The sequence below is a fragment of the Oncorhynchus clarkii genome, chromosome 17 (genome assembly GCF_045791955.1).
Source record: "Oncorhynchus clarkii lewisi isolate Uvic-CL-2024 chromosome 17, UVic_Ocla_1.0, whole genome shotgun sequence".
NCBI classification, from domain to species: Eukaryota; Metazoa; Chordata; class Actinopteri; order Salmoniformes; family Salmonidae; genus Oncorhynchus; species Oncorhynchus clarkii.
The window spans coordinates 10,455,975-10,480,219 of NC_092163.1; the positions used below are offsets into that span (position 1 = coordinate 10,455,975).

At 47.5% G+C, this 24,245-nt stretch overlaps 2 protein-coding genes and 1 long non-coding RNA gene across 3 annotated transcripts in view; 2 read left to right on the forward strand and 1 right to left on the reverse strand.

The window, feature by feature from the left end:
* The first annotated feature begins 1,126 nt into the window (after positions 1–1,126).
* LOC139370575 (nanos homolog 3-like) lies at positions 1,127–1,903 on the forward strand. Its single transcript, XM_071110151.1, has 2 exons — positions 1,127–1,492; positions 1,706–1,903. The coding sequence occupies exons 1-2, from the start codon at positions 1,127–1,129 to the stop codon at positions 1,901–1,903; spliced, it is 564 nt and encodes a 187-aa protein (XP_070966252.1).
* Positions 1,904–10,140: 8,237 nt separating this feature from the next.
* LOC139369966 (uncharacterized) lies at positions 10,141–15,176 on the reverse strand. Its single transcript, XR_011627082.1, has 3 exons — positions 15,090–15,176; positions 13,570–13,656; positions 10,141–10,303 (listed from the first exon to the last, which is right to left on the reverse strand). It is a non-coding gene; the product is annotated as an uncharacterized lncRNA (long non-coding RNA).
* Positions 15,177–18,201: 3,025 nt separating this feature from the next.
* Positions 18,202–24,245, forward strand: part of LOC139370238 (coiled-coil and C2 domain-containing protein 1A-like) — a 40,441-nt gene continuing 34,397 nt past the window's right edge. Inside the window, exons 1-8 of the mRNA XM_071109594.1 lie at positions 18,202–18,378; positions 18,823–18,912; positions 19,025–19,142; positions 19,298–19,407; positions 19,637–19,864; positions 20,147–20,465; positions 20,793–20,902; positions 23,637–23,709. Of these exons, the coding sequence (XP_070965695.1) occupies positions 18,856–18,912; positions 19,025–19,142; positions 19,298–19,407; positions 19,637–19,864; positions 20,147–20,465; positions 20,793–20,902; positions 23,637–23,709 (1,015 nt within the window). The 5' untranslated portion in view covers positions 18,202–18,378; positions 18,823–18,855. The remainder of the gene's footprint in view (positions 18,379–18,822; positions 18,913–19,024; positions 19,143–19,297; positions 19,408–19,636; positions 19,865–20,146; positions 20,466–20,792; positions 20,903–23,636; positions 23,710–24,245) is intronic.

Below are 24,245 nucleotides of genomic sequence, written 5' to 3' on the forward strand. Positions count from 1 at the left end.
CCTCCGTTCCCCATCCCTCTCTCCAAACCCCGATTACCCCAACTCCCGTCCCCGTCTGGACTGGTCATTTCAGTAGGATGCCTGTTTATGTCGTTTCCATTGTATGTTTTATATGGTATGTTTAAGTTGTTGTTCCTTTGTCATTTCCAATGTGTTATAAAATCGTTTTGGCAGTAGTAAACAGCAAGGACGTCGAAGCATAGTGAACAGCAAGGATGTCGAAGCATAGTAAACAGCAAGGACGTCGAAGCATAGTAAACAGCAAGGACGTCGAAGCATAGTAAACAGCAAGGACGTCGAAGCATAGTGAACAGCAAGGATGTCGAAGCATAGTGAACAGCAAGGATGTCGAAGCATAGTGAACAGCAAGGATGTCGAAGCATAGTAAACAGCAAGGACGTCGAAGCATAGTGAACAGCAAGGATGTCGAAGCATAGTGAACAGCAAGGACGTCGAAGCATAGTAAACAGCAAGGAAGTTCACTGTATATAGACTTTTTTCTATTGTGTTATTGACTGTGTGTTTGTTTATTCCATGTGTAACTCTGTGTTGTTGTTTGTGTCGCACTGCTTTGCTTTATCTTGGCCAGGTCACAGTTGTAAATGAGAACTTGTTCTCAACTGGCCAATCTGGTTAAATAAAGATGAAATCAAATAAATATTAAAAAAGAAAAAAAGCAGTTTTGAATTTTAACGGTTATTTTACTGATATTTTCTTATTAAAATAGGCTATTATCAAACAGCTTCCTATAACTAAGAATTATAAGTCCTATCAATTTAGACCTAGAATAGATTAAACAGTTATATTTGACGTTTTTAATATTGTTGAGGTGTAAAATTGTATCCCAAATAGTTGACCAATTCAGCGGTTGTCAGTTTGAAACCATTTGATTGGCTGTTGTCACGTTCCACGGACTCCGCACAACGCCATGTGGTTGGCTGGTAAACAAAACACGGACAGGTTAAAAGGTGAACGTTGTCAAATTTGCCTTCAGTTAAGTTCAGACCCAGCGTTCTTTATTCTGGTACATTCTGATCGTTATCAGACACTAGTCTGTTGGGCTATAAAAAATACAAGTGGGAGTATGAACGCTATGATTTGTCAACTCCAAGACCTACCGCCTTACATGGAGTCCGAAAACAAGAGTTTCGAACCGTGGCGTGACTACATGAAGTTAGCTGACCTAGTGCGTGAGATGCAGTTAGGCAAGTTCACCCCAGAACCGTCAACCGTTGAGGGTCATGACTCCGGGATATGGTCGACCATGGTGGAATTTGAGGAGTTTCCGCCGCGAGCCTTGCTGTCACCGATAACACCCGTGGCGACACCACCCCTATGGCACGAAATGGAACCCCTGGATTCCGAAATCGTCCTCTTGCATGAAGACGCTCCTTTATCGCCGAGCAGCACCAAGGGTCCCGAGCCCCCTACAGCACCGTCCAGATCCCCCGCTGGCACCTGGGACCAGAGTGGGAGAAACACGCCGGAGGAGGTGCCATCACCCGAGCGCACCTGGGACCAGAGTGGGAGAAACACGCCGGAGGAGGTGCCATCACCCGAGCGCACCTGGTACCAGAGTGGGAGAAACACGCCGGAGGAGGTGCCATCACCCGAGCGCACCTGGTACCAGAGTGGGATAAACACGCCGGAGGAGGTGCCATCACCCGAGCGCACCTGGTACCAGAGTGGGAGAAACACGCCGGAGGAGATGCCATCACCCGAGCGCAAGTTCTGCAGCTTCTGCAAATACAACGGGCAGCCTGAGTCGGTGTTTCTGTCCCACAGCATCAAGAACCAAGATGGGGACATGATGTGCCGGTACCTGCAGCTAAGTCTTTGCCCTCTCTGCGGGGTCACCGGGGCCCAAGCCGCCACCATGCACCATTGTCCACCATTGGTGTAAAGTACTTTAGTGAAGTACTTGAAATTACTTCTTAAGTAGTTTTTGGGGTATCTGTCCTTTACTTGGGCATCAGAATGGCGCAGCGGTCTAAAGGCACTGCAACTCAGTGTTTGAGGCGTCACTACAGACAGGGTATCGCACAGCGTCGTCCGGGTTTGGCCGTCATTGTAAATACGAATTTGTTCTTAATTGACATCCCTAATTAAATGACGGTTTTTACTTTTACTTCACTACATTCCTAAAGAAAATGATGTATATTTTACTCCGTAGATTTTCCCCGATACCCAAAACTATTATTCAGATGTTTTATGCTTATCGGGACACGACAATTGTGTAATTCACACACTTATCAAGAGAACATCCCTACTGCATCTGATCTGGCCGACTCACTAAACACAAGCTTCGTTTGTAAATGATGTCTGAGTATTGGAGTGTCAAATCAAATTTTATTTGTCACATACAATTGGGTAGCAGATGTTAATGCGACTGTAGCGACATGCTTGTAGTGTGTTCCTGGCTTTCTGTGAATTAATAAAGAACAACAAAAAGGTGCCACCTGGTTTGCTTTTCTTTTGATACCTAAGTATATTTTAGCATTTACTTTAGATACTTAAGTATATTTTAAACCATATACTATTAGACTTTTACTCAAGTGGTATTTTACCGGGTGACATTCACTTATACTTGAGTCATTTTATATTAAGGTATCTTTACTTTTACTCAAGTATTAGGTGGGTACTTTTTCAACCAGGCCGTTGGTACACTACCCCAGGCCTGAGGATACTTGTTGTTGCGAGATGGGTGGGACCGGAGCTAGAGACGCGCTGAAGAGACTGTTCAGGCTGTTGTGTTGGCGACTTCCTTTAGCGTCTCTAACATACTGTATGCGGACAATTGTAAGATGGTTTAGGAGTGGATATTTAGCTTAGAAATCGTTTGGAACAGGCTGACTAGTTTTGTAGACTATGGCAGCTAATCATCAAGCCCTCAATGAGTTGAATCAGCTGAGTTTGTCCGGGGCTTCAACAACAATATGTGCTGTTGGGGGACTGGAGTTGGGAAACACTGATGTAAAGAAACAGACGCCGTTTCAATGTTGTCAACAGGCAATATTTTACTCCCAAATGAACAAACTAAGTAGTGCAGCACAAGACACACAACCAGCTTTCTGGATCAGCCCAGTCCTTCTAGAATGCTCCACAGATGGACAATCCTCAAACCATTGTTGTTTAGGCCCCAATGACAATATGAGTCTCGGTCCCTGAAATGGGCCATTAATCATCATTATTCTGTAAATCAAGGTTAGTGACCCAACCCTGGCCGTCTCCCGTGAATTGATGTGTGCCCCATTGACTTGAGTGGTTTGCTATTATTCTGTAAATTGATTGTAAATCAATTGTAAATGGACACTTAAAACCGGTTCAGGCCAATTTGACAACACAATCTCACATTCAATTCGTGCATGTACATATTGTATTTCAGCAGATTTCGTGCGTTTTTTGTGGCTTAATTCGAGAGAAAAGACAATATTTTAAACACGATAGCCTATATATATATATATATATTTTCTGCATTATTGAACGTTATGAATATATCGTAATGTTGTATTTATTTAATCCCGTTTTATAAATGGTGTTTGTATTGCTATATATACTGTTGTCGATTTTTCTGAGCAGACAATGTCAGTATCCTGCTTTGTGTCCAGCCCCAAAACGCATTCCCGACCATTGCGGACTGAGTTTCAGTATCCTGCTATGTGTCCAGCCCCAAAACGCATTCCCGACCACTGCGGACTGAGTTTCAGTATCCTGCTTTGTGTCCAGCCCCAAAACGCATTCCCGACCATTGCGGACTGAGTTTCAGTATCCTGCTTTGTGTCCAGCCCCAAAACGCATTCCCGACCACTGCGGACTGAGTTTCAGTATCCTGCTATGTGTCCGTTCAGTCAACTAGTAGAATTATTGTCTGTGACGTAAGTGTGATGATTATTATTAAGGTTCTGGTCGTCTGAGATACCAGCAAATAGGCTATACAATAAACAAGATAACTTTAGTACTAAGAAACTAAAGTCATAATAATTAAACAATAAAATAATATATATATATATATACAATTATCATCTGTTTGGTTGCTTTGAGACTGAGTCGTGTCTACACAATATTATTTACAACGAGCGGTTCCAATTCTTTTTAAGTAGACTAAATCTGTCTGTAGTTTTATGTTATGGGTGATCTTTTCCATTAAATACAGTTCTTTCAGTCTACCACTCCACTCTTCCGTAGTATGAATGTCCTCATTTAACCAATGTTCTATAATTAACAATGTCTACACTGTATTTCTGATCAATTTGATGTTATTTTAATGGACATTTTTTTTTGCTTTTCTTTCAAAAGCAAGGACATTTCTAAATTATCCCAAACTTTTGAATGGTAGTGTAGTAACTTATCTAGGAACAGCTTTCTCTCCCCCAAGCCGGTTTTATGTTATGGGTGATCTTTTCCATTAAATACAGTTCTTTCAGTCTACCACTCCACTCTTCCGTAGTATGAATGTCCTCATTTAACCAATGCTCTATAATACCTTTCTTGGCTGCAGACGAGGATATTCAACAGGTCGTCATTTTGAAACCGTTCAGGATTTACTCCAAGTAATGGTCCTCTTTGGGCTCTCTGCCAGGGAACATTTATATACATATATGTGAATATATATTTATTTTTTAATCAATGGCAATACTGTTTAATAAGCTTGATTTCACGTAATTTTAGTGGGTATTGTTGCGCTCATAAAACATATGTTGGCCAACCAAAACTCTTCCCGGTGATATGCAGTCATAAAACATATGTTGGCCAACCAAAACTCTTCCCGGTGATATGCAGTCATAAAACATATGTTGGCCGACCAAAACCGTTCAAAAGTTTGGGGTCACTTAGAAATGTCCTTTGTCCATTAAAATAACATCAGTGCTCAGAAATACAGTGTAGACATGGTTAATGTTGTAATGTTGTGCCATTGGAACACAGGAGTGATGGTTGCTGATAATGGGCCTCTATACACCTCTGTAGATATTCCATTAAAAATCAGCCGTTTCCAGCTACAATAGTCATTTACAACATTAACAACGTAATTCTCTCTCATTAGAGAATTAGACGTTTATCCACGTTTCTCCCTGCTACTTTGGGGAGGAAAAAAACAGAACTGTTGTTCCCCTTTACCCCTACCTACACCAACAAATGACCTCAACTAACCTGTACCCCCACACATTGACTCCATACCGGTACCCACAGCCTCCTGTTATTTTACTATGCTACTTTTTATTTTATTTTATATACATCCCAAGATGGCATAGCAGTTCAGACGTATTTTTGTCCTCGTCCTGTCGTGTATATAAATATATAGATATATTTACAACTTTTTTTTCACATACATTTTTAATTTTCCAAAAACTCATCTTCAGAACACTCTCCTGCAATCCGCTTCACCAATTTATATTTATATACAAAAGTATTATTTACCTCAGATCTGTAATCCTCCGAGAGGCTAGCCAGAAATTAGCCAGAAGCTAGCCGGGAGCTAGCCAGAAGCTGGTCCACAAGCTACTCTGAAGCTGGTTCAGAATCTAGTTAGCTTATTTACTGGCTAATCGTTAGTACTCAGCTAACCACGGTTTGTGGTCATCGGCTGTCCTTTGGCTCGAGAATCTATCGCCAGTTTTGTACGGCGCGGTGCAGCGCAGCGCGGCTCGGAACGGAACATACCGGATTTCGGCCGCTGGCTCTGGACATCCATACCTGGATCTCACAGCTAGCTAGCTGCTATCCGTGTGACTATCGGCTTTCGTCGATTCCGGAGCTAACATCAATTGTTCCGGAGCTAGCCAGCTGAAGAGTTCCATCAATCACTCCTGGGCTGCAGTCACCTATCCGGACCCGTTTTGCTGCCTACGCGGAGCCCCACCGGGCCTTCACAGTTGGACTGCCGACGTTGTCTACCCGAGGGAATTGTCCGGCTGGCTCCTCCGGCGCAACGTTGCCTGGGCGCCCATCTGCGGCCTGCTAGCCGTTGGCTATCTTATCGGCTGCTATCTGAATAGACAATCGGACAATTTTTATTTTATTTTATTTATTTATTTATTTTTCTTCTTGGGCCTCTATAACTATATCTATTGTTTTTATTTTTGTTGTTGTTGTGTGATTTGGATTAATCCCCTCTACCACACGGAAACCCACTAATCTACTGACGGAACGCAAGAGTTGGCTAATAACAGACCTCCATTCTATGCTAGCTTGCTCCTATGCTAGCTTGCTACCGATTTAGCTGTCTAAATCGCCGTGACCCCCAACCAACCTCTCCACTCACTGGACCCTTTTGATCACTCGACTGAGCATGCCTCTCCTTAATGTCAATATGCCTTGTCCATTGCTGTTCTGGTTAGTGTTTATTGGCTTATTTCACTGTAGAGCCTCTAGTCCTGCTCATTATATCTTATCCAACCTATTAGTTCCACCACCCAAACATGCAATGACATCTCCTGGTTTCAATGATGTTTCTAGAGACAATATCTCTCTCTTCATCACTCAATACCTAGGTTTACCTTCACTGTATTCACATCCTACCTTACCTTTGTCTGTACATTATACCTTGATGCTATTTTATCGCCCCCAGAAACCTCCTTTTACTCTCTGTTCCAGACGTTCTAAACAACCAATTCTTATTGCTTTTAGCCGCACCCTTATTCTACTCCTACTCTGTTCCTCTGGCGATGTAGAGGTGAATCCAGGCCCTGCAGTGCCTAGCTCCACTCCTATCCCCCAGGCGCTCTCTTTTGACGACTTCTGTAACCGTAATAGCCTTGGTTTCATGCATGTTAACATTAGAAGCCTCCTCCCTAAGTTTGTTCTATTCACTGCTTTAGCACACTCTGCCAACCCGGATGTTCTAGCTGTGTCTGAATCCTGGCTTAGGAAGACCACCAAAAATTCAGACATTTTAATTCCAAACTACAACATTTTCAGACAAGATAGAACTGCCAAAGGGGGCGGTGTTGCAATCTACTGCAAAGATAGCCTGCAGAGTTCTGTCCTACTATCCAGGTCTGTACCCAAACAATTTGAACTTCTACTTTTAAAAATCCACCTCTCTAAAAACAAGTCTCTCACCGTTGCCGCCTGCTATAGACCACCCTCTGCCCCCAGCTGTGCTCTGGACACCATATGTGAACTGATTGCCCCCCATCTATCTTCAGAGCTTGTGCTGCTAGGCGACCTAAACTGGAACATGCTTAACACCCCAGCCATCCTACAATCTAAACTTGATGCCCTCAACCTCACACAAATTATCAATGAACCTACCAGGTACCTCCCCAAAGCCTTAAACACGGGCACCCACATAGATATCATCCTAACCAAATTGCCCTCTAAATACACCTCTGCTGTTTTCAACCAAGATCTCAGCGATCACTGCCTCATTGCCTGCATCCGTAATGGGTCAGCGGTCAAACGACCTCCACTCATCACTGTAAAACGCTCCCTGAAACACTTCAGCGAGCAGGCCTTTCTAATCGACCTGGCCGGGGTATCCTGGAAGGATATTGATCTCATCCCGTCAGTAGAGGATGCCTGGATATTTTTTTAAAATGCCTTCCTAACCATCTTAAATAAACATGCCCCATTCAAGAAATTTAGAACCAGGAACAGATATAGCCCTTGGTTCTCCCCAGACCTGACTGCCCTTAATCAACACAAAAACATCCTATGGCGTTCTGCATTAGCATCGAACAGCCCCCGTGATATGCAGCTGTTCAGGGAAGCTAGAAACCATTATACACAAGCAGTTAGAAAAGCCAAGGCTAGCTTTTTCAAGCAGAAATTTGCTTCCTGCAACACTAACTCAAAAAAGTTCTGGGACACTGTAAAGTCCATGGAGAATAAGAACACCTCCTCCCAGCTGCCCACTGCACTGAAGATAGGAAACACTGTCACCACTGATAAATCCACCATAATTGAGAATTTCAATAAGCATTTTTCTACGGCTGGCCATGCTTTCCACCTGGCTACTCCTACCCCGGTCAACAGCACTGCACCCCCCACAACAACTTGCCCAAGCCTTCCCCATTTCTCCTTCTCCCAAATCTGCTCAGCTGATGTTCTGAATGAGCTGCAAAATCTGGACCCCTACAAATCAGCCGGGCTAGACAATCTGGACCCTTTCTTTCTAAAATTATCTGCCAAAATTGTTGCCACCCCTATTACTAGCCTGTTCAACCTCTCTTTCGTGTCGTCTGAGATTCCCAAAGATTGGAAAGCAGCTGCGGTCATCCCCCTCTTCAAAGGGGGTGACACTCTTGACCCAAACTGCTACAGACCTATATCTATCCTACCATGCCTTTCTAAGGTCTTCGAAAGCCAAGTCAACAAACAGATTACCGACCATTTCGAATCTCACCATACCTTCTCTGCTATGCAATCTGGTTTCAGAGCTGGTCATGGGTGCACCTCAGCCACGCTCAAGGTCCTAAATGATATCTTAACCGCCATCGATAAGAAACATTACTGTGCAGCCGTATTCATTGATCTGGCCAAGGCTTTCGACTCTGTCAATCACCACATCCTCATCGGCAGACTCGACAGCCTTGGTTTCTCAAATGATTGCCTCGCCTGGTTCACCAACTACTTCTCTGATAGAGTTCAGTGTGTCAAATCGGAGGGTCTGCTGTCCGGACCTCTGGCAGTCTCTATGGGGGTGCCACAGGGTTCAATTCTTGGACCGACTCTCTTCTCTGTATACATCAATGAGGTCGCTCTTGCTGCTGGTGAGTCTCTGATCCACCTCTACGCAGACGACACCATTCTGTATACTTCTGGCCCTTCTTTGGACACTGTGTTAACAACCCTCCAGGCAAGCTTCAATGCCATACAACTCTCCTTCCGTGGCCTCCAATTGCTCTTAAATACAAGTAAAACTAAATGCATGCTCTTCAACCGATCGCTACCTGTACCTACCCGCCTGTCCAACATTACTACTCTGGACGGCTCTGACTTAGAATACGTGAACAACTACAAATACTTAGGTGTCTGGTTAGACTGTAAACTCTCCTTCCAGACCCATATCAAACATCTCCAATCCAAAGTTAAATCTAGAATTGGCTTCCTATTTCGCAACAAAGCATCCTTCACTCATGCTGCCAAACATACCCTTGTAAAACTGACCATCCTACCAATCCTCGACTTTGGCGATGTCATTTACAAAATAGCCTCCAATACCCTACTCAACAAATTGGATGCAGTCTATCACATAGGACTGTGGTCTAAAGTAGTGCACTATATAGGGCTGTGGTCTAAAGTAGTGCACTATATAGGGCTGTGGTCTAAAGTAGTGCACTATATAGGCCTGTGGTCTAAAGTAGTGCACTATATAGGGCTGTGGTCTAAAGTAGTGCACTATATGGGGCTGTGGTCTAAAGTAGTGCACTATATAGGACTGTGGTCTGAAGTAGTGCACTATATAGGACTGTGGTCTAAAGTAGTGCACTATATAGGGCTGTGGTCTAAAGTAGTGCACTATATAGGGCTGTGGTTTAAAGTAGTGCACTATATAGGGCTGTGGTCTAAAGTAGTGCACTATATAGGGCTGTGGTCTAAAGTAGTGCACTATATAGGGCTGTGGTCTAAAGTAGTGCACTATATAGGGCATTGTCTACAGCTGGACTTTAGGTCTTAGTGGTAAAGGTGATCTTTATGCTGGGAATCTTTAGACTGGTTAGTTATTAAAGCCACATGTTTCATAGAGACACGACTGAGATGAGGAGATGTACAATAACCAAAGATTCACCTTAGTGATCATTTATTTTATAACACATTCTACAAAACACAGTAACTACATACTGTTCCAAACTGATGTCCTCAGCATTAGGAAAGGCAGAGGAGAAGAAAATAACCCCTAAATGGTATTATAGACCAGCTTTATTATTATAACGTTGTGTCCATAGAACTTGACAAACATTCAGTTCTCATCTGGGTTGATACTTTGGATCATTGTTCTCAAACTGATCTTGAGTATTCAAGTCAAAACATAAATACAAATCAACCTTCAAGTGAGCCTCCACTATGTGAAGACTGTTACCCATGAGCCTTTGGGGGCATTGCGATGATGGTTCGCTGTAGGTCCCAAATGGCACCTTGTTTCCTATATAGTGTACCACTGTTGACCAGAGCCTTATTCCCTATATAGTGTCTATGGGCCCAGGTCAAAAGTAGGGCACTATATAGGGAATAGGGTGCTATTTGGGAGGCAATCTAGATCTCAGAGTGTCGTGGGGGGAAGACGCGGCGTGGGGGAGGCCTCGCGGTCTTGTTGCCACGGCGAAGAGACTCTAGCTCCCGATGGGTAGCCATCACTACCCGACTGAAAGAGAGGGATGAAGGAGGGAGAGATAGAGATGGAGGGAGGGACGGACGGACGGAGGGACAGAGGGATGAAGGAGGGAGAGATAGAGAGAGATGGAGGGAGGGACGGACGGACGGAGGGAGGGACGGAGGGACAGAGGGATGAAGGAGGAAGAGATAGAGATGGAGGGAGGAAAGAAAAGAGGGAGAGAAAAGGAGAAAAGAGAAGGATAGGGGAGGGAGGGAGAGATGCATTGGGAGAGAGTGATATTATTTTCAGTTGCTATTTGTCTGTTTTTACTACTACTTACAAAACATCTGATCACCACTGTCATGCACATGTTGTTGGTTTGATCTTGAGAGGTGTGAGATTCCTTTGGCAATGTAAACATATGTTTCCTATGCCAATAATGCCCATTGAATTGAAATTGAATTGAGAGAGAGATCAAAGAGAAAGCATAGCAGGACAAGATCTCTCTCTGTGACGACTCCCCCATCCTGAGTGAGTCTGATCACATCTCTTCAAACTGTCCTGTAGACGAGGATAGTCGCCCCCCTCAGCACTGAACACACCCAGGTCCCACAACTGCATCCATCACTGAGAGGGATACATTCACAGAGCTGGAGAGAGACATGGAGCTCAGAGATCTAGTCCACACTATCCAGACAGAACAGACCACAAAACAGACCCGCACAACAACAACCCCCCAACAAGACCCGGAGGGCAGAAGGTGGAGACGGACGGCTGTCTGAGAGAGCTGGCTGCTCATTGGACTGAGGTGAGACAACTTAAAGAGGAAGGAGAGGAACACATGGCACAGCTAACAGTAGTGAAGGAGGAAGGAGAGGAACACATGACACAGCTAACAGTAGTGAAGGAGGAGGGAGAGGGACACATGGTACAGCTAACAGTAGTGAAGGAGGAGGGAGAGGAACACATGACACAGCTAACAGTAGTGAAGGAGGAGGGAGAGGAACACATGGCACAGCTAACAGTAGTGAAGGAGGAGGGAGAGGAACACATGACACAGCTAACAGTAGTGAAGGAGGAGGGAGAGGAACACATGACACAGCTAACAGTAGTGAAGGAGGAGGGAGAGGAACACATGACACAGCTAACAGTAGTGAAGGAGGAGGGAGAGGAACACATGGTACAGCTAACAGTAGTGAAGGAGGAGGGAGAGGAACACATGGCACAGCTAACAATAGTGAAGGAGGAGGGAGAGGAACACATGACACAGCTAATAGTAGTGAAGGAGGAGGGAGAGGAACACATGGTACAGCTAACAGTAGTGAAGGAGGAGAGGCACATGTGGTACAGCTAACAGTAGTGAAGGAGGAGGGAGAGGAACACATGACACAGCTAATAGTAGTGAAGGAGGAGGGAGAGGAACACATGACACAGCTAATAGTAGTGAAGGAGGAGGGAGAGGAACACATGGTACAGCTAACAGTAGTGAAGGAGGAGAGGCACATGTGGTACAGCTAACAGTAGTGAAGGAGGAGGGAGAGGAACACATGGCACAGCTAACAGTAGTGAAGGAGGAGGGAGAGGAACACATGACACAGCTAACAGTAGTGAAGGAGGAGGGAGAGGGACACATGGTACAGCTAACAGTAGTGAAGGAGGAGGGAGAGGAACACATGGCACAGCTAACAGTAGTGAAGGAGGAACACATGACACAGCTAACAGTAGTGAAGGAGGAGGGAGAGGAACACATGGTACAGCTAACAGTAGTGAAGGAGGAGGGAGAGGAACACATGACACAGCTAACAGTAGTGAAGGAGGAGGGAGAGGAACACATGGTACAGCTAACAGTAGTGAAGGAGGAGGGAGAGGAACACATGACACAGCTAACAGTAGTGAAGGAGGAGGGAGAGGAACACATGACACAGCTAACAGTAGTGAAGGAGGAGGGAGAGGAACACATGGTACAGCTAACAGTAGTGAAGGAGGAGGGAGAGGTACACATGACATAGCTAACAGTAGTGAAGGAGGAGAGAGAGGAACACATGACACAGCTAACAGTAGTGAAGGAGGAGGGAGAGGAACACATGACACAGCTAACAGTAGTGAAGGAGGAGGGAGAGGAACACATGGTACAGCTAACAGTAGTGAAGGAGGAGGGAGAGGAACACATGGCACAGCTAACAATAGTGAAGGAGGAGGGAGAGGAACACATGACACAGCTAACAGTAGTGAAGGAGGAGGGAGAGGAACACATGACACAGCTAACAGTAGTGAAGGAGGAGGGAGAGGAACACATGGTACAGCTAACAGTAGTGAAGGAGGAGAGGCACATGTGGTACAGCTAACAGTAGTGAAGGAGGAGGGAGAGGAACACATGGCACAGCTAACAGTAGTGAAGGAGGAGGGAGAGAAACACATTACACAGCTAACAGTAGTGAAGGAGGAGGGAGAGGGACACATGGTACAGCTAACAGTAGTGAAGGAGGAGGGAGAGGAAGACATGGCACAGCTAACAGTAGTGAAGGAGGAACACATGACACAGCTAACAGTAGTGAAGGAGGAGGGAGAGGGACACATGGTACAGCTAACAGTAGTGAAGGAGGAGGGAGAGGAACACATGACACAGCTAACAGTAGTGAAGGAGGAGGGAGAGGAACACATGGTACAGCTAACAGTAGTGAAGGAGGAGGGAGAGGAACACATGGTACAGCTAACAGTAGTGAAGGAGGAGGGAGAGGAACACATGACACAGCTAACAGTAGTGAAGGAGGAGGGAGAGGAACACATGGTACAGCTAACAGTAGTGAAGGAGGAGGGAGAGGTACACATGACACAGCTAACAGTAGTGAAGGAGGAGAGAGAGGAACACATGACACAGCTAACAGTAGTGAAGGAGGAGGGAGAGGAACACATTACACAGCTAACAGTAGTGAAGGAGGAGAGGCACATGTGGTACAGCTAACAGTAGTGAAGGAGGAGGGAGAGGAACACATGGTACAGCTAACAGTAGTGAAGGAGGAGGGAGAGGAACACATGACACAGCTAACAGTAGTGAAGGAGGAGGGAGAGGAACACATTACACAGCTAACAGTAGAATTTAGAACCTCATCCCCCGTTCTCCTCCTCTCCTGTGTTAACTAAGGAGGTGAGATCCTAATCTATGTCCATCTGAGCAGACAGCCATCTAGCCAATCAGAGCTCAGAGATCTGTGGGGCGGGTCAGGCTGTTCATTAGGTCAAAGGTCATCACTAGGAGAAAGTAGTGAAGCAGTAGAAGGATGGAGGGAGAGGAGGGAAAAGAGACGAAGACTCACTTTAGGTAGGAGAGTTCTCTGATCAGGCCACAGACCAGTTCTGTAGCGTCTTCATGCCCTTCCTCTTTCTCCTCTTCCTCTTTCTCACTAGTTAAGGGGAAGAGAGAGACAGAGAATGGCACCATTCCCTATATAATGCACTACTTTCGACCAGGGCCACATGTGCACTATCTGGGGAATAAGGGTTCATCGTAGGCTTCAAAACAAGCCAATACAAAGTTATAAAATAGTGTACTGGTTCTAGGAAGATGGATAAATGTATCTGACCAGTAATGTTACTGAAACCAGATGAAATATCTAGATCAGTGGTTATCGCTGGGTACTGCAGGTGGTATATCTAGATCAGTGGTTATCGCTGGGTACTGCAGGTGGTATATCTAGATCAGTGGTTATCGCTGGGTACTGCAGGTGGTATATCTAGATCAGTGGTTATCGCTGGGTACTGCAGGTGGTATATCTAGATCAGTGGTTATCGCTGGGTACTGCAGGTGGTATATCTAGATCAGTAGTTATCGCTGGGTACTGCAGGTGGTCTACCTCCTATACCCCCTCCTTCCTCCCCCCATGCCTGCGTCTACCTCATATACCCCCCTCCTTCCTCCCCCCATGCCTGCGTCTACCTCCTATACCCCCTCCTTCCTCCCCCCATGCCTGCGTCTACCTCCTATACCCCCTCCTTCCTCCCCCCATGCCTGCGTCTACCTCCTATACCCCCCTCCTTCCTCGCCCCCATGCCTGCGTCTACCTCCTATACCCCCCTCTCCCCCCCCCATGCCTGCGTCTACCTCCTATAACCCCCTCCTTCCTCCCCCCATGCCTGCGTCTACCTCCTATACCCCCCTCCTTCCTCCCCCCATGCCTGCGTCTACCTCCTATACCCCTTCCTTCCTCCCCCCATGCCTGTGTCTACCTCCTATACCCCCCTCCTTCCTCCCCCCATGCCTGTGTCTACCTCCTATACCCCCCTCCTTCCTCCCCCCCATGCCTGTGTCTACCTCCTATACCCCCTCCTTCCTCCCCCCCATGCCTGCGTCTACCTCCTATACCCCCTCCATCCTCCCCCATGCCTGCGTCTACCTCCTATAACCCCCTCTTTCCTCCCCCCATGCCTGCGTCTACCTCCTATACCCCCTCCTTCCTCCCCCCATGCCTGCGTCTACTTCCTATACCCCCTCCTTCCTCCCCCATGCCTGCGTCTACCTCCTATACCCCCCTCCTTCCTCCCCCCATGCCTGCGTCTACCTCGTATACCCCCTCCTTCCTCCCCCCATGCCTGTGTCTACCTCCTATACCCCCTCCTTCCTCCCCCATGCCTGTGTCTACCTCCTATACCCCCTCCTTCCTCCCCCCATGCCTGCGTCTACCTCCTATACCCCCTCCTTCCTCCCTCCATGCCTGCGTCTACCTCCTATACCCCCTCCTTCCTCCCCCATGCCTGCGTCTACCTCCTATACCCCCTCCTTCCTCCCCCCATGCCTGCGTCTACCTCCTATACCCCCTCCTTCCTCCCCCCCTCTCACGTCAGAGTGATGGTGTTGAGTTGAGAGTCAGACACGTCGTCCAGAGGCAACACTCCAAACGGATCAACGACAGTAGCATCATCGTTGTCTCTGGTCAGGTCCGGGGTGGTGGACTGAAATACACAAACAATCAGGACTCAAACAAACAAACAAAGTAACAAACAAAGACGTCAACAAAAACACTCACGTGGTTGTTCTCCTCAGAGCCACCAGGTGTCACTGGAGCCTGGTTGTGCCCCTCCCTTCCAGGACCTGGCTTTGTGGGGGGAGGCATGGTGGACTCTCCTCTGTCAGCCGGGGCCAAAATATGTGCCCGGGGGTCGGCCACACTCCCAGTCCCATCTTCAGCCCCACTCTCTCTCTGGGTAGATGAGCTCTGAACCTCTCCATGGTGCTCCCTCTCTGTCCCAGCCTCCAGAGGGATCGACGTAGGGGTGGTGGTGGAGGATGGTGTAGGAGCTCTAGGGGGGCTCTCCTCTGGCTCATTAGACCCACAGCCCCCCTTGTCCCCCTCCTGGTTCTTCTCCACAACCTCCTCTGTGTCTAGCTCTTCTTCCACCAACACCACAGGCTGCTCACTCAGTGGGTCCACCTCCAGGCCGGTCCGGAGACCCTCTCCTGTGACCTGCTCTGTCCCAGAATAAGCCACTTTGCAGGGGTCTGCATGGCTGGCCTCTCCCCCTGACTGAAGCAGCTCCTCATCTAACTTCTCCCCCTTTTCCTTCCTCTGCTCAGTGGTACTCCCCAGAGGAGCGGATGGAGTGATGAATGAAAGGAGGGACGGATCAGAGGATGATGCTGCTGTAGTTCCCTCTACAGCCACCAGGTTGGCACAACCACCACCACTATCACCACTCTGCCCGATGTCCTCCTCTCTCTCTTTCTCCACTTTCTTCTCCTCCGCTTTCCTCACCAGCACCATCTCTTCTCCCTCCCTCCCTCCTTCCGTCACACGCTTTCGTTCCTTCTGCCACTGCTCCTCTATTCCTCTCCTCTCTCTCTCTCCCAGACCACACATCCCCATTCTCCTTCTCCTCTTCTTCACTGGTTCCTCCACAGATCTGTCCTCCTCCACTGGTGGCCCCTCCCTCCCACCACCCAGACAAACACCTCTGTCATCTATAGCCTCCTGCTGTTCACTGTCAAGCTCCTCCATATTGGGCTTTGGGTTCTTCTCTCCACACTGCTCCTCTTCCTTGTCGGTTTGACTGTCCCCGTCCCCAACGTTGACCTCCTTGGAGGGAAGCAGGGAGGGCTGGGGTTGGGGCTGTGCTACTAGTGCTAGTGGGTGTGGGGGGAAGCTGAGGAAACTCTGTGTCTTGATGTCTTCTTCTTCTCTACCCTCGTCATCTTTGACAGAGGACTCCACACTATGGTCTTCCTGTGGACTATTTCTACCATCCTGATTGGTTGGAACTGACTCCTCTGTGCCCGCCCCCTCCACAGCCCCTCCAATGGCCTGTTCTCCCTCGAAGCCAGTCACAACCGGACTTTCCTCCACTGGATCCCCCTCTTGCTTGGGTGCAGTGGTATCTTCCGCTTTGTTAGCCTGCTGAGATGGATGAGTAGTACAGGCCGTCAGAGGGCAGTGGGGATCTTTAGGAGGAGAGGTGGGGTTTAACACTGTTCCCTCAGTGTCCTGCTGCACACAGCAGAGGAACAGGAATCAGTTAGAACATAGCAACATTTGAATTGTAACTGACAAACGCTCAACCAGCAAATGGAACTTCTGGTGGCTACCTGTTCAAGGTGTGAGGGCTGTGCTTCCACTGTCTCTCCAGAGGGGGCGCTCTCCTCTGACTCATCACTGCACTTTCTCTTCCTTGACCTGAGTGACCTAGGCTGGGGAGGTGTGAAACCTGGAGAGAAAACATCCACTTCATGCTAAGGAACTGTCCTTTCTTTCACACATACATTAGCAAGCAAACGGGTGGACTGGCAACCTTTCACTTTGATTTTCAGTATCTTGCCAGCAGCATAGCATCCTGCATCCCACTGCTGGCTGGCTTCTGAAGATAAGCAGGGTTGGTCCTGGATGGGAGACCAGATGCTGCTGGAAGTAGTGTTGGAGGGTCAGTAGGAGGCACTCTTTCCTCTTGTCAAAAAAAATATTGGTCAGTGATTGGGGTCATTGCCCTGTGTAGGGTGCTGTCTTTTGGATGGGTCGTTAAATGGGGGTTCTGACTCTCTGTGGTCACTAAAAGATCCCATGGCACTTATTGTAAGAGTAGAGGTGTTAACAAAGGTGTCTGGGGTAAATTCCCCATCTGGCCCTCGTACCATCATGGTCACCTAATAATCCCCAGCTTCCAACTGGCTCATTCATCCCCCTCCTCTCCCCTGTAACTATTCCCCGGGTCGTTGCTGTAAATGAGAATGTGTCCTCAGTTAACTTACCTGGTTAAATTAAAATCTCAGATAAATTCAACTATGTTGGATGAACGTTTTATGTCCAGGTATTCACTTTAGGAATGAATGATTTCAGCCAATGAAAGTATTGGAGATCGTTTTAAGCCCCAATATACAGTTGATGTGAATTTAACGGGGGTTATTTCCGTCTTACTTGTGGTTTGCTTTTGTTTTTTGGTCATCCTCCCAAGCTAGCTCTTCCAATGCTATGCAAAAACAAAACAGAGACAACGTGTCAGTTGGCTAAGTTAGCTAACAATGATTTGCCAATAATATCAGATATCACGACACTGACAAAACATCTCATTCAAAACAAAGACAACTAGCCAATAACATCTATCTAGCTAATACTTTTGAATTTTGATGGGAGATCTTAGTTTCTCCTCAAGCTCTTGGTTTGGTCACAACTGTAGGTAGCTAGCCTACCTGGCAGTGCAGATCAAGACGGATTGTGAGTGGTCTCTCTTGCTAGCTAGCTATCAAACGTTTAACACTCTCACTGAAACATATAGCTACAGTGCATACCAAGCACAACTGTCTTGCTAAGATTAAAACAAATATAATGTTCGGTGACGAATATAAGATTTTTTACATATAACTTTGACTGGACCTTACAGCTAGACACTTGTTAGAATATTTTTCAGCGATTTCTGGGCGTGTTCTTCAAACGCCGTAAAGCGAGGTAGGCGCGTTGCCAATGGTTACCCAATGCAGGAAGTAGGAAGTAGCCAATGTACATACCTTTTCGTGTTTTTAATAGCTTTCTAACTAGCAATACTTTATACGTGACTAGGGTTCTCTCGTATGTTTTCGAAATGATCGGTCGTCGTATGGAATAAGAAAGCGCTCAGCATATGGTCCGTGGATAACGTATGACAAGGTAAAACAAAGCTTTTAATGGCAATGTTTACAAATGACATGGCAGCTTATAGCAAGCTAACGTTACCTTGTTAACAAGCTAACTACTACAAGTCAGAGCTGCTCAACATCGAATGAGGATAAACAACATTTGTGCCATGGATGATACTATGAATTTGCTGTTGATAGCTAGCTAACTGCTAATGTCACTGTACTCATTTGTTGCTAAGCGTTGTCAGAGACTGACACAAAACGTGAGCAGTCAACGAATGTGTTATTAGCAGCCATGATATCAATGAAACGTATCCAACTAGCTAAATGCAGTGTAAATTCAACAGAGTCCTGTAGCTAGCTGTCCATTTTTTGTCTGTCAACGCGTGTACGATAAAAGCTGAATGTAGCTATCTACTGGAACTATTTGCCACATGTTACAATAGGTCTCTTTGGTTCTGCTGTGTTGTTGTAGTTGTGCCACAGGTCCGTTGACAAGGTTCTCTCCATGAGTCACAGTCGGAACCCCCCGCCCAGGGGACAGGGGGCAGCGCGAGCCAAACAGGTAACGTCATTTTGATCATTGATTTGATAACTGTAAGTCAAGTTGTCATTGATAACACCAGTCATTTGTGTTTTCAATTCTCTTTCTTTCTCCCTCTCTTTGTCTCTGTAAGATGGGGCTGCTCCTGGATCTGTCTCCGGATGGAGGGATGGATGGAGGAGGAAATGAAAAAGAGCTGGAGGCGGAGCTCCTGGCTCTGATGGGCGGGTCAGGAAAAGGGACAGGAAAAGGTGAGGATCATCCTATTCTTCACCATCATCATCATCCTCACCCATTATCTTCTCCCAATCTTGTATGAAATAACTTCCACAGACCCTACCACTAGAACCGGGTTGATACCGTGTGTGTGTGTGTGTGTCTGTCCTGCCTGCCTGCCTCTCCACAGCTCCAGTTCCCATGGCTGATATCGAGCGTATGGCGGCTCTGTGTATGAAGGACCTTGATGAGGATGATGATGATGGGGATGATGATCTGGAGGATGATGATGATCTCCTGGTATCCACCATGTTTACACTCCTCTTCACACTTCTCTTGTCCTTTATCTTCCTCCTATCTGTTGTTGTTTCATTCCCAATGGCAACACTTTTCCTGAATTGTGTGTGTGTGTGTGTGTCTCTCTTTCTCTCTCTCTCCCTATCTGTGTGTGTGTGTGTGTGTGTGTCTCTTTCTCTCTCTCCCTATCTGTGTGTGTTTTATGCATTTATGTGTCTTTATCCATCCCCAGGCTGAGCTGAATGAGGTGTTGGAGGACGATGATGATGAAGAGGTTCAGAAACCTGCCACCACTCCAAGCTCTAACTCCACCCCCCGCTCCACCCCCAGCACTCCTAGTGGTGCAACCGGGCTGGAGGCCTGCCTGGCTGAACGCATTGACATGTACCAGACAGCCATCTCCAATGCTAATGCAGAGGGGGAGACCAGCAAGGCTCGCAGATACGACCGCGGATTGAAGGTGAGCCAGAGACCATGGGCTGGTTGTATGATGATGTGTCTCAGAGTAGGAGTGCTGATCTATGACCAGTTTTTCCCTTAAGATTATAATGAACAAGATTACTGGACAGGATGGACCTGATCCTAGATCAGCAATCCTATGAGACGCTTGATACATGCGGCTCCAGGAACATGAATTACCCCAGATTCATCTAGCCATATGTAAACCTGTGATTCGACATGTGAAGGTCTACTTTTCCAGTCAGCTGAATTGTATGTTTGCTTGCTTGTTGTCTCCCCCTAGACGTTGCAGTCCATGATGACGTCAGCCAAGAAAGGAAAACCGGTCAACGAAGAGGAAATCCCGCCTCCTGTCTCCACAGGTGGAAAGTCTGCCCCAGCCCCCGTGCAGCAGCCTAAACCAATCAAAGAGCGGGAGCTGCCAACCCCAGTGCTGACGCCCTCCCCGTTCACCAATCAGAAGCCTCTGAGGGAGGCTCCGCCTGTTGCCCTGCCTCCTAAGCCCCGCCTCCTGGTCCCTCCTCAGAAACACACTGCCGTTACCCCGGATACACCTGCTATCTCCCCCCTCACCCCCATTCAACCAGACGCACGACACTCAGGTAGACCACACATACACCTTTTTGAAGACAGATACTAGCCTGTAAATGTCAACGCAGTCCCCTAAGCACTGGAACATTCTGGTTGTTATATCACTCTCTCTCCCTCCTCTCTCTCTCCCTCCTCTATCCCCCCTCTCCTCTCTCTCTCACTCCTATCTCCCTCCTCTCCTCTCTCTCCCTCCTCTCCTCTCTCTCCCTCCTCTCTCTCTCCCTCCTCCCTCTCTCCTTCCTCTCTCCTTCCTCTCTCCTTCCTCTCTCCTTCCTCTCTCCCTCCTCTCTCCCTCCTCTCTCCTTCCTCTCTCGCTCCTCTCCTCTCTCTCTCTGTAGAGTTGAAGCAGTGTGTTCTAAACAGACAGAGGGAGTATAAGCTGGCAGCCCTCCATGCCAAGCAGGGAGGAGAGTCAGAGCTGGCCAGACAACACTACCACATCGCCAAGGTACCCCACACACTAGGGGTTAAAGGACCTCCACTAGAGGTTAAATGACCTCCACTAGAGGTTAAATGACCTCCACTAGGGGTTAAATGACCTCCACTAGGGGTTAAAGGACCTCCACTAGGGGTTAAAGGACCTCCACTAGGGGTTAAAGGACCTCCAAGGACCTCCACTAGGGGTTAAAGGACCTCCCCTAGGGGTTAAAGGACCTCCCCTAGGGGTTAAAGGACCTCCACTAGGGGTTAAAGGACCTCCACTAGGGGTTAAAGGACCTCCACTAGGGGTTAAAGGACCTCCACTAGGGGTTAAAGGACCTCCATGGACCTCCACTAGAGGTTAAAGGACCTCCACTAGGGGTTAAAGGACCTCCACTAGGGGTTAAAGGACCTCCACTAGGGGTTAAAGGACCTCCACTAGGGGTTAAAGGACCTCCACTAGGGGTTAAAGGACCTCCACTAGGGGTTAAAGGACCTCCTTGGACCTCCACTAGGGGTTAAAGGACCTCCACTAGGGGTTAAAGGATCTCCACTAGGGGTTAAAGGACCTCCACTAGGGGTTAAAGGACCTCCACTAGGGGTTAAAGGACCTCCACTAGGGGTTAAAGGACCTCCACTAGGGGTTAAAGGACCTCCACTAGGGGTTAAAGGACCTCCTTGGACCTCCACTAGGGGTTAAAGGACCTCCACTAGGGGTTAAAGGATGTCCACTAGGGGTTAAAGGACCTCCACTAGGGGTTAAAGGACCTCCACTAGGGGTTATTGGACCTCCACTAGGGGTTAAAGGACCTCTACTAGGGGTTAAAGGACCTCCACTAGGGGTTAAAGGACCTCCACTAGGGGTTAAAGGACCTCCACTAGGGGTTAAAGGACCTCCACTAGGGGTTATTGGACCTCCACTAGGGGTTAAAGGACCTCCACTAGGGGTTAAAGGACCTCCACTAGGGGTTAAAGGACCTCCACTAGGGGTTAAAGGACCTCCACTAGGGGTTAAAGGACCTCCAAGGACCTCCACTAGGGGTTAAAGGATCTGACCTGCCTATACTGTGCCCCCTCTCTCTCTCTGTCCCTCGCTAGCTCGCTATGAAAGATTTGAGTGTTTGTGTACGGTAATCAATCATTCTCCCCCTATCTAAAAAATACTGAATCGTAAGAGTTGATTCCTAGCGAAATCGAATCGTGACACTCAGAAATGGAAGTTGACACCGGGAGTCGAGGAATCAATTATTTTGAAGTCGACTCTCCACCACTACGTCGTCATCGTTAACAGTGTCAGAAATGGCAGAGAAAGACGAGGCAGCAGTGAGGTCCTGTAAAACCTGTAGGAGTTAAATGAGAAGGACACGCACACTTTCCCAGGTGGAATGTTCTGGTGGGAAAAGTGCCCAACTGTCATACTTGAGTTAAAGTAAAGATACTTTAACTGAAAATATCTCAAGTCACTCTGCAAAATACTACTTGAGTACTATCAAAAGTAAATGTAAAAATCATTTCAAATTCCTTATATTTAGCAAAAAAATGTCATGTTTTTTTAAATGTACAGATAGCCAGGGGCACAGTCTGACATAATTTACAAAAGATGCCTGTGTGTTTAGAGTCCGCCAGATCAGCAGCAGTAGGGATGAGATGTTCTCTTGATAAGTGTGTGAATTGGACCATTTTCCTGTCCTGCTAAGCATTGAAAGTGTAACAAGTACTTTTAGGAGTCAGGGAAAAGGGAGTAAAAAGTCCATTGTTGTCTATAGGAATGTAGTGTTGTACAAGTAAACAAGGTAGTGTTCCTGTCTGACTAGATGCCAGCTGCTGCATTGCATCAACCAATAGCTGCGTGCCACATCATCGACTGCTCAGTCTGACATCAAGTTGCTGTATCACATGATGTGTTTAGCTGATATGTTCAACACCTATCCCAGTGGAGGCTGTTGAGGGGAGGACGGCTCATAATAATGGCCTGAACGGAGCAAATGGAATGGCATCGAACACCTAGAAACCTTATGTCTGATGTATTTGATACCATTCCACCTATTCTGCTCCAGTCATAACCACGAGCCCCATCCTCCCCAGTTATGGTGCCACCAACCTCCTGTGACCTATCCAGCCATTGTGAGATCTGGCATGTTGGCAATGTACAGGAACACACCCACCTGACTACACCTCTCCACCTCCTCTCCTTCTCCACCACCTCCTCTCCCTCTCCACCACCTCTTCACCTCCTCTCCCTCTCTACCTTCTCTCCCTCTCCACCACCTCTCCACCTCCTCTCCCTCTCCACCACCTCTTCACCTCCTCTCCCTCTCCACCACCTCTCCACCTCCTCTCCCTCTCCACCACTCCCTCTCCACCTCCTCTCCACCTCCTCTCCCTCACCTCTCCTTCTCCACCTCCTCTCCACCTCCTCTCCCTCTCCACCACCTCTTCACCTCCTCTCCCTCTCCACCTCCTCTCCCTCTCCACCACCTCTTCATCTCCTCTCCCTCTCCACCTCCTCTCCACCACCACCTCCTCTCCCTCTCCACCACCTCTCCATCTCCTCTCCCTCTCCACCTCCTCTCCCTCTCCTCTCCCTCTCCACCACCTCTTCACCTCCTCTCCCTCTCCACCTCCTCTCCCTCTCCACCTCCTCTCCCTCTCCACCTCCTCTCCACCACCACCTCCTCTCCCTCTTCACCTCCTCTCCCTCTCCTCTCCCTCTCTACCACTTCTTCACCTCCTCTCCCTCTCCACCACCTCCTCTTGTACAGAAACTAGACCCAGTCGTAGAGGCGTTGGACAGAGGGGAACCAGTGGACCTCAGCTCTCTACCTCCCCCTCCAGGTGCGCTTGGTTTATCAATGACACCCTATTCCCTATATAGTGCACTACTTTTGACTAGGGCCTATAGGCTGCCATTTGAAACTCATCCCTAAAGACCTGCTAGAGACTAAAAGACCAGGGTCTGTATTCATAGTGTCTATCTCATCCCTAAAGACCTGCTAGAGACTAGAAGACCAGGATCTGTATTCATAGTGTCTGTCTCATCCCTAAAGACCTGCTAGAGACTAGAAGACCAGGGTCTGTATTCATAGTGTCTGTCTCATCCCTAAAGACCTGCTAGAGACTAGAAGACCAGGGTCTGTATTCATAGTGTCAGTCTCATCCCTAAAGACCTGCTAGAGACTAGCAGACCAGGGTCTGTATTCATAGTGTCAGTCTCATCCCTAAAGACCTGCTAGAGACTAGAAGACCAGGGTCTGTATTCATAGTGTCAGTCTCATCCCTAAAGACCTGCTAGAGCTTAGAAGACCAGGGTCTGTATTCATAGTGTCAGTCTCATCCCTAAAGACCTGCTAGAGCTTAGAAGACCAGGGTCT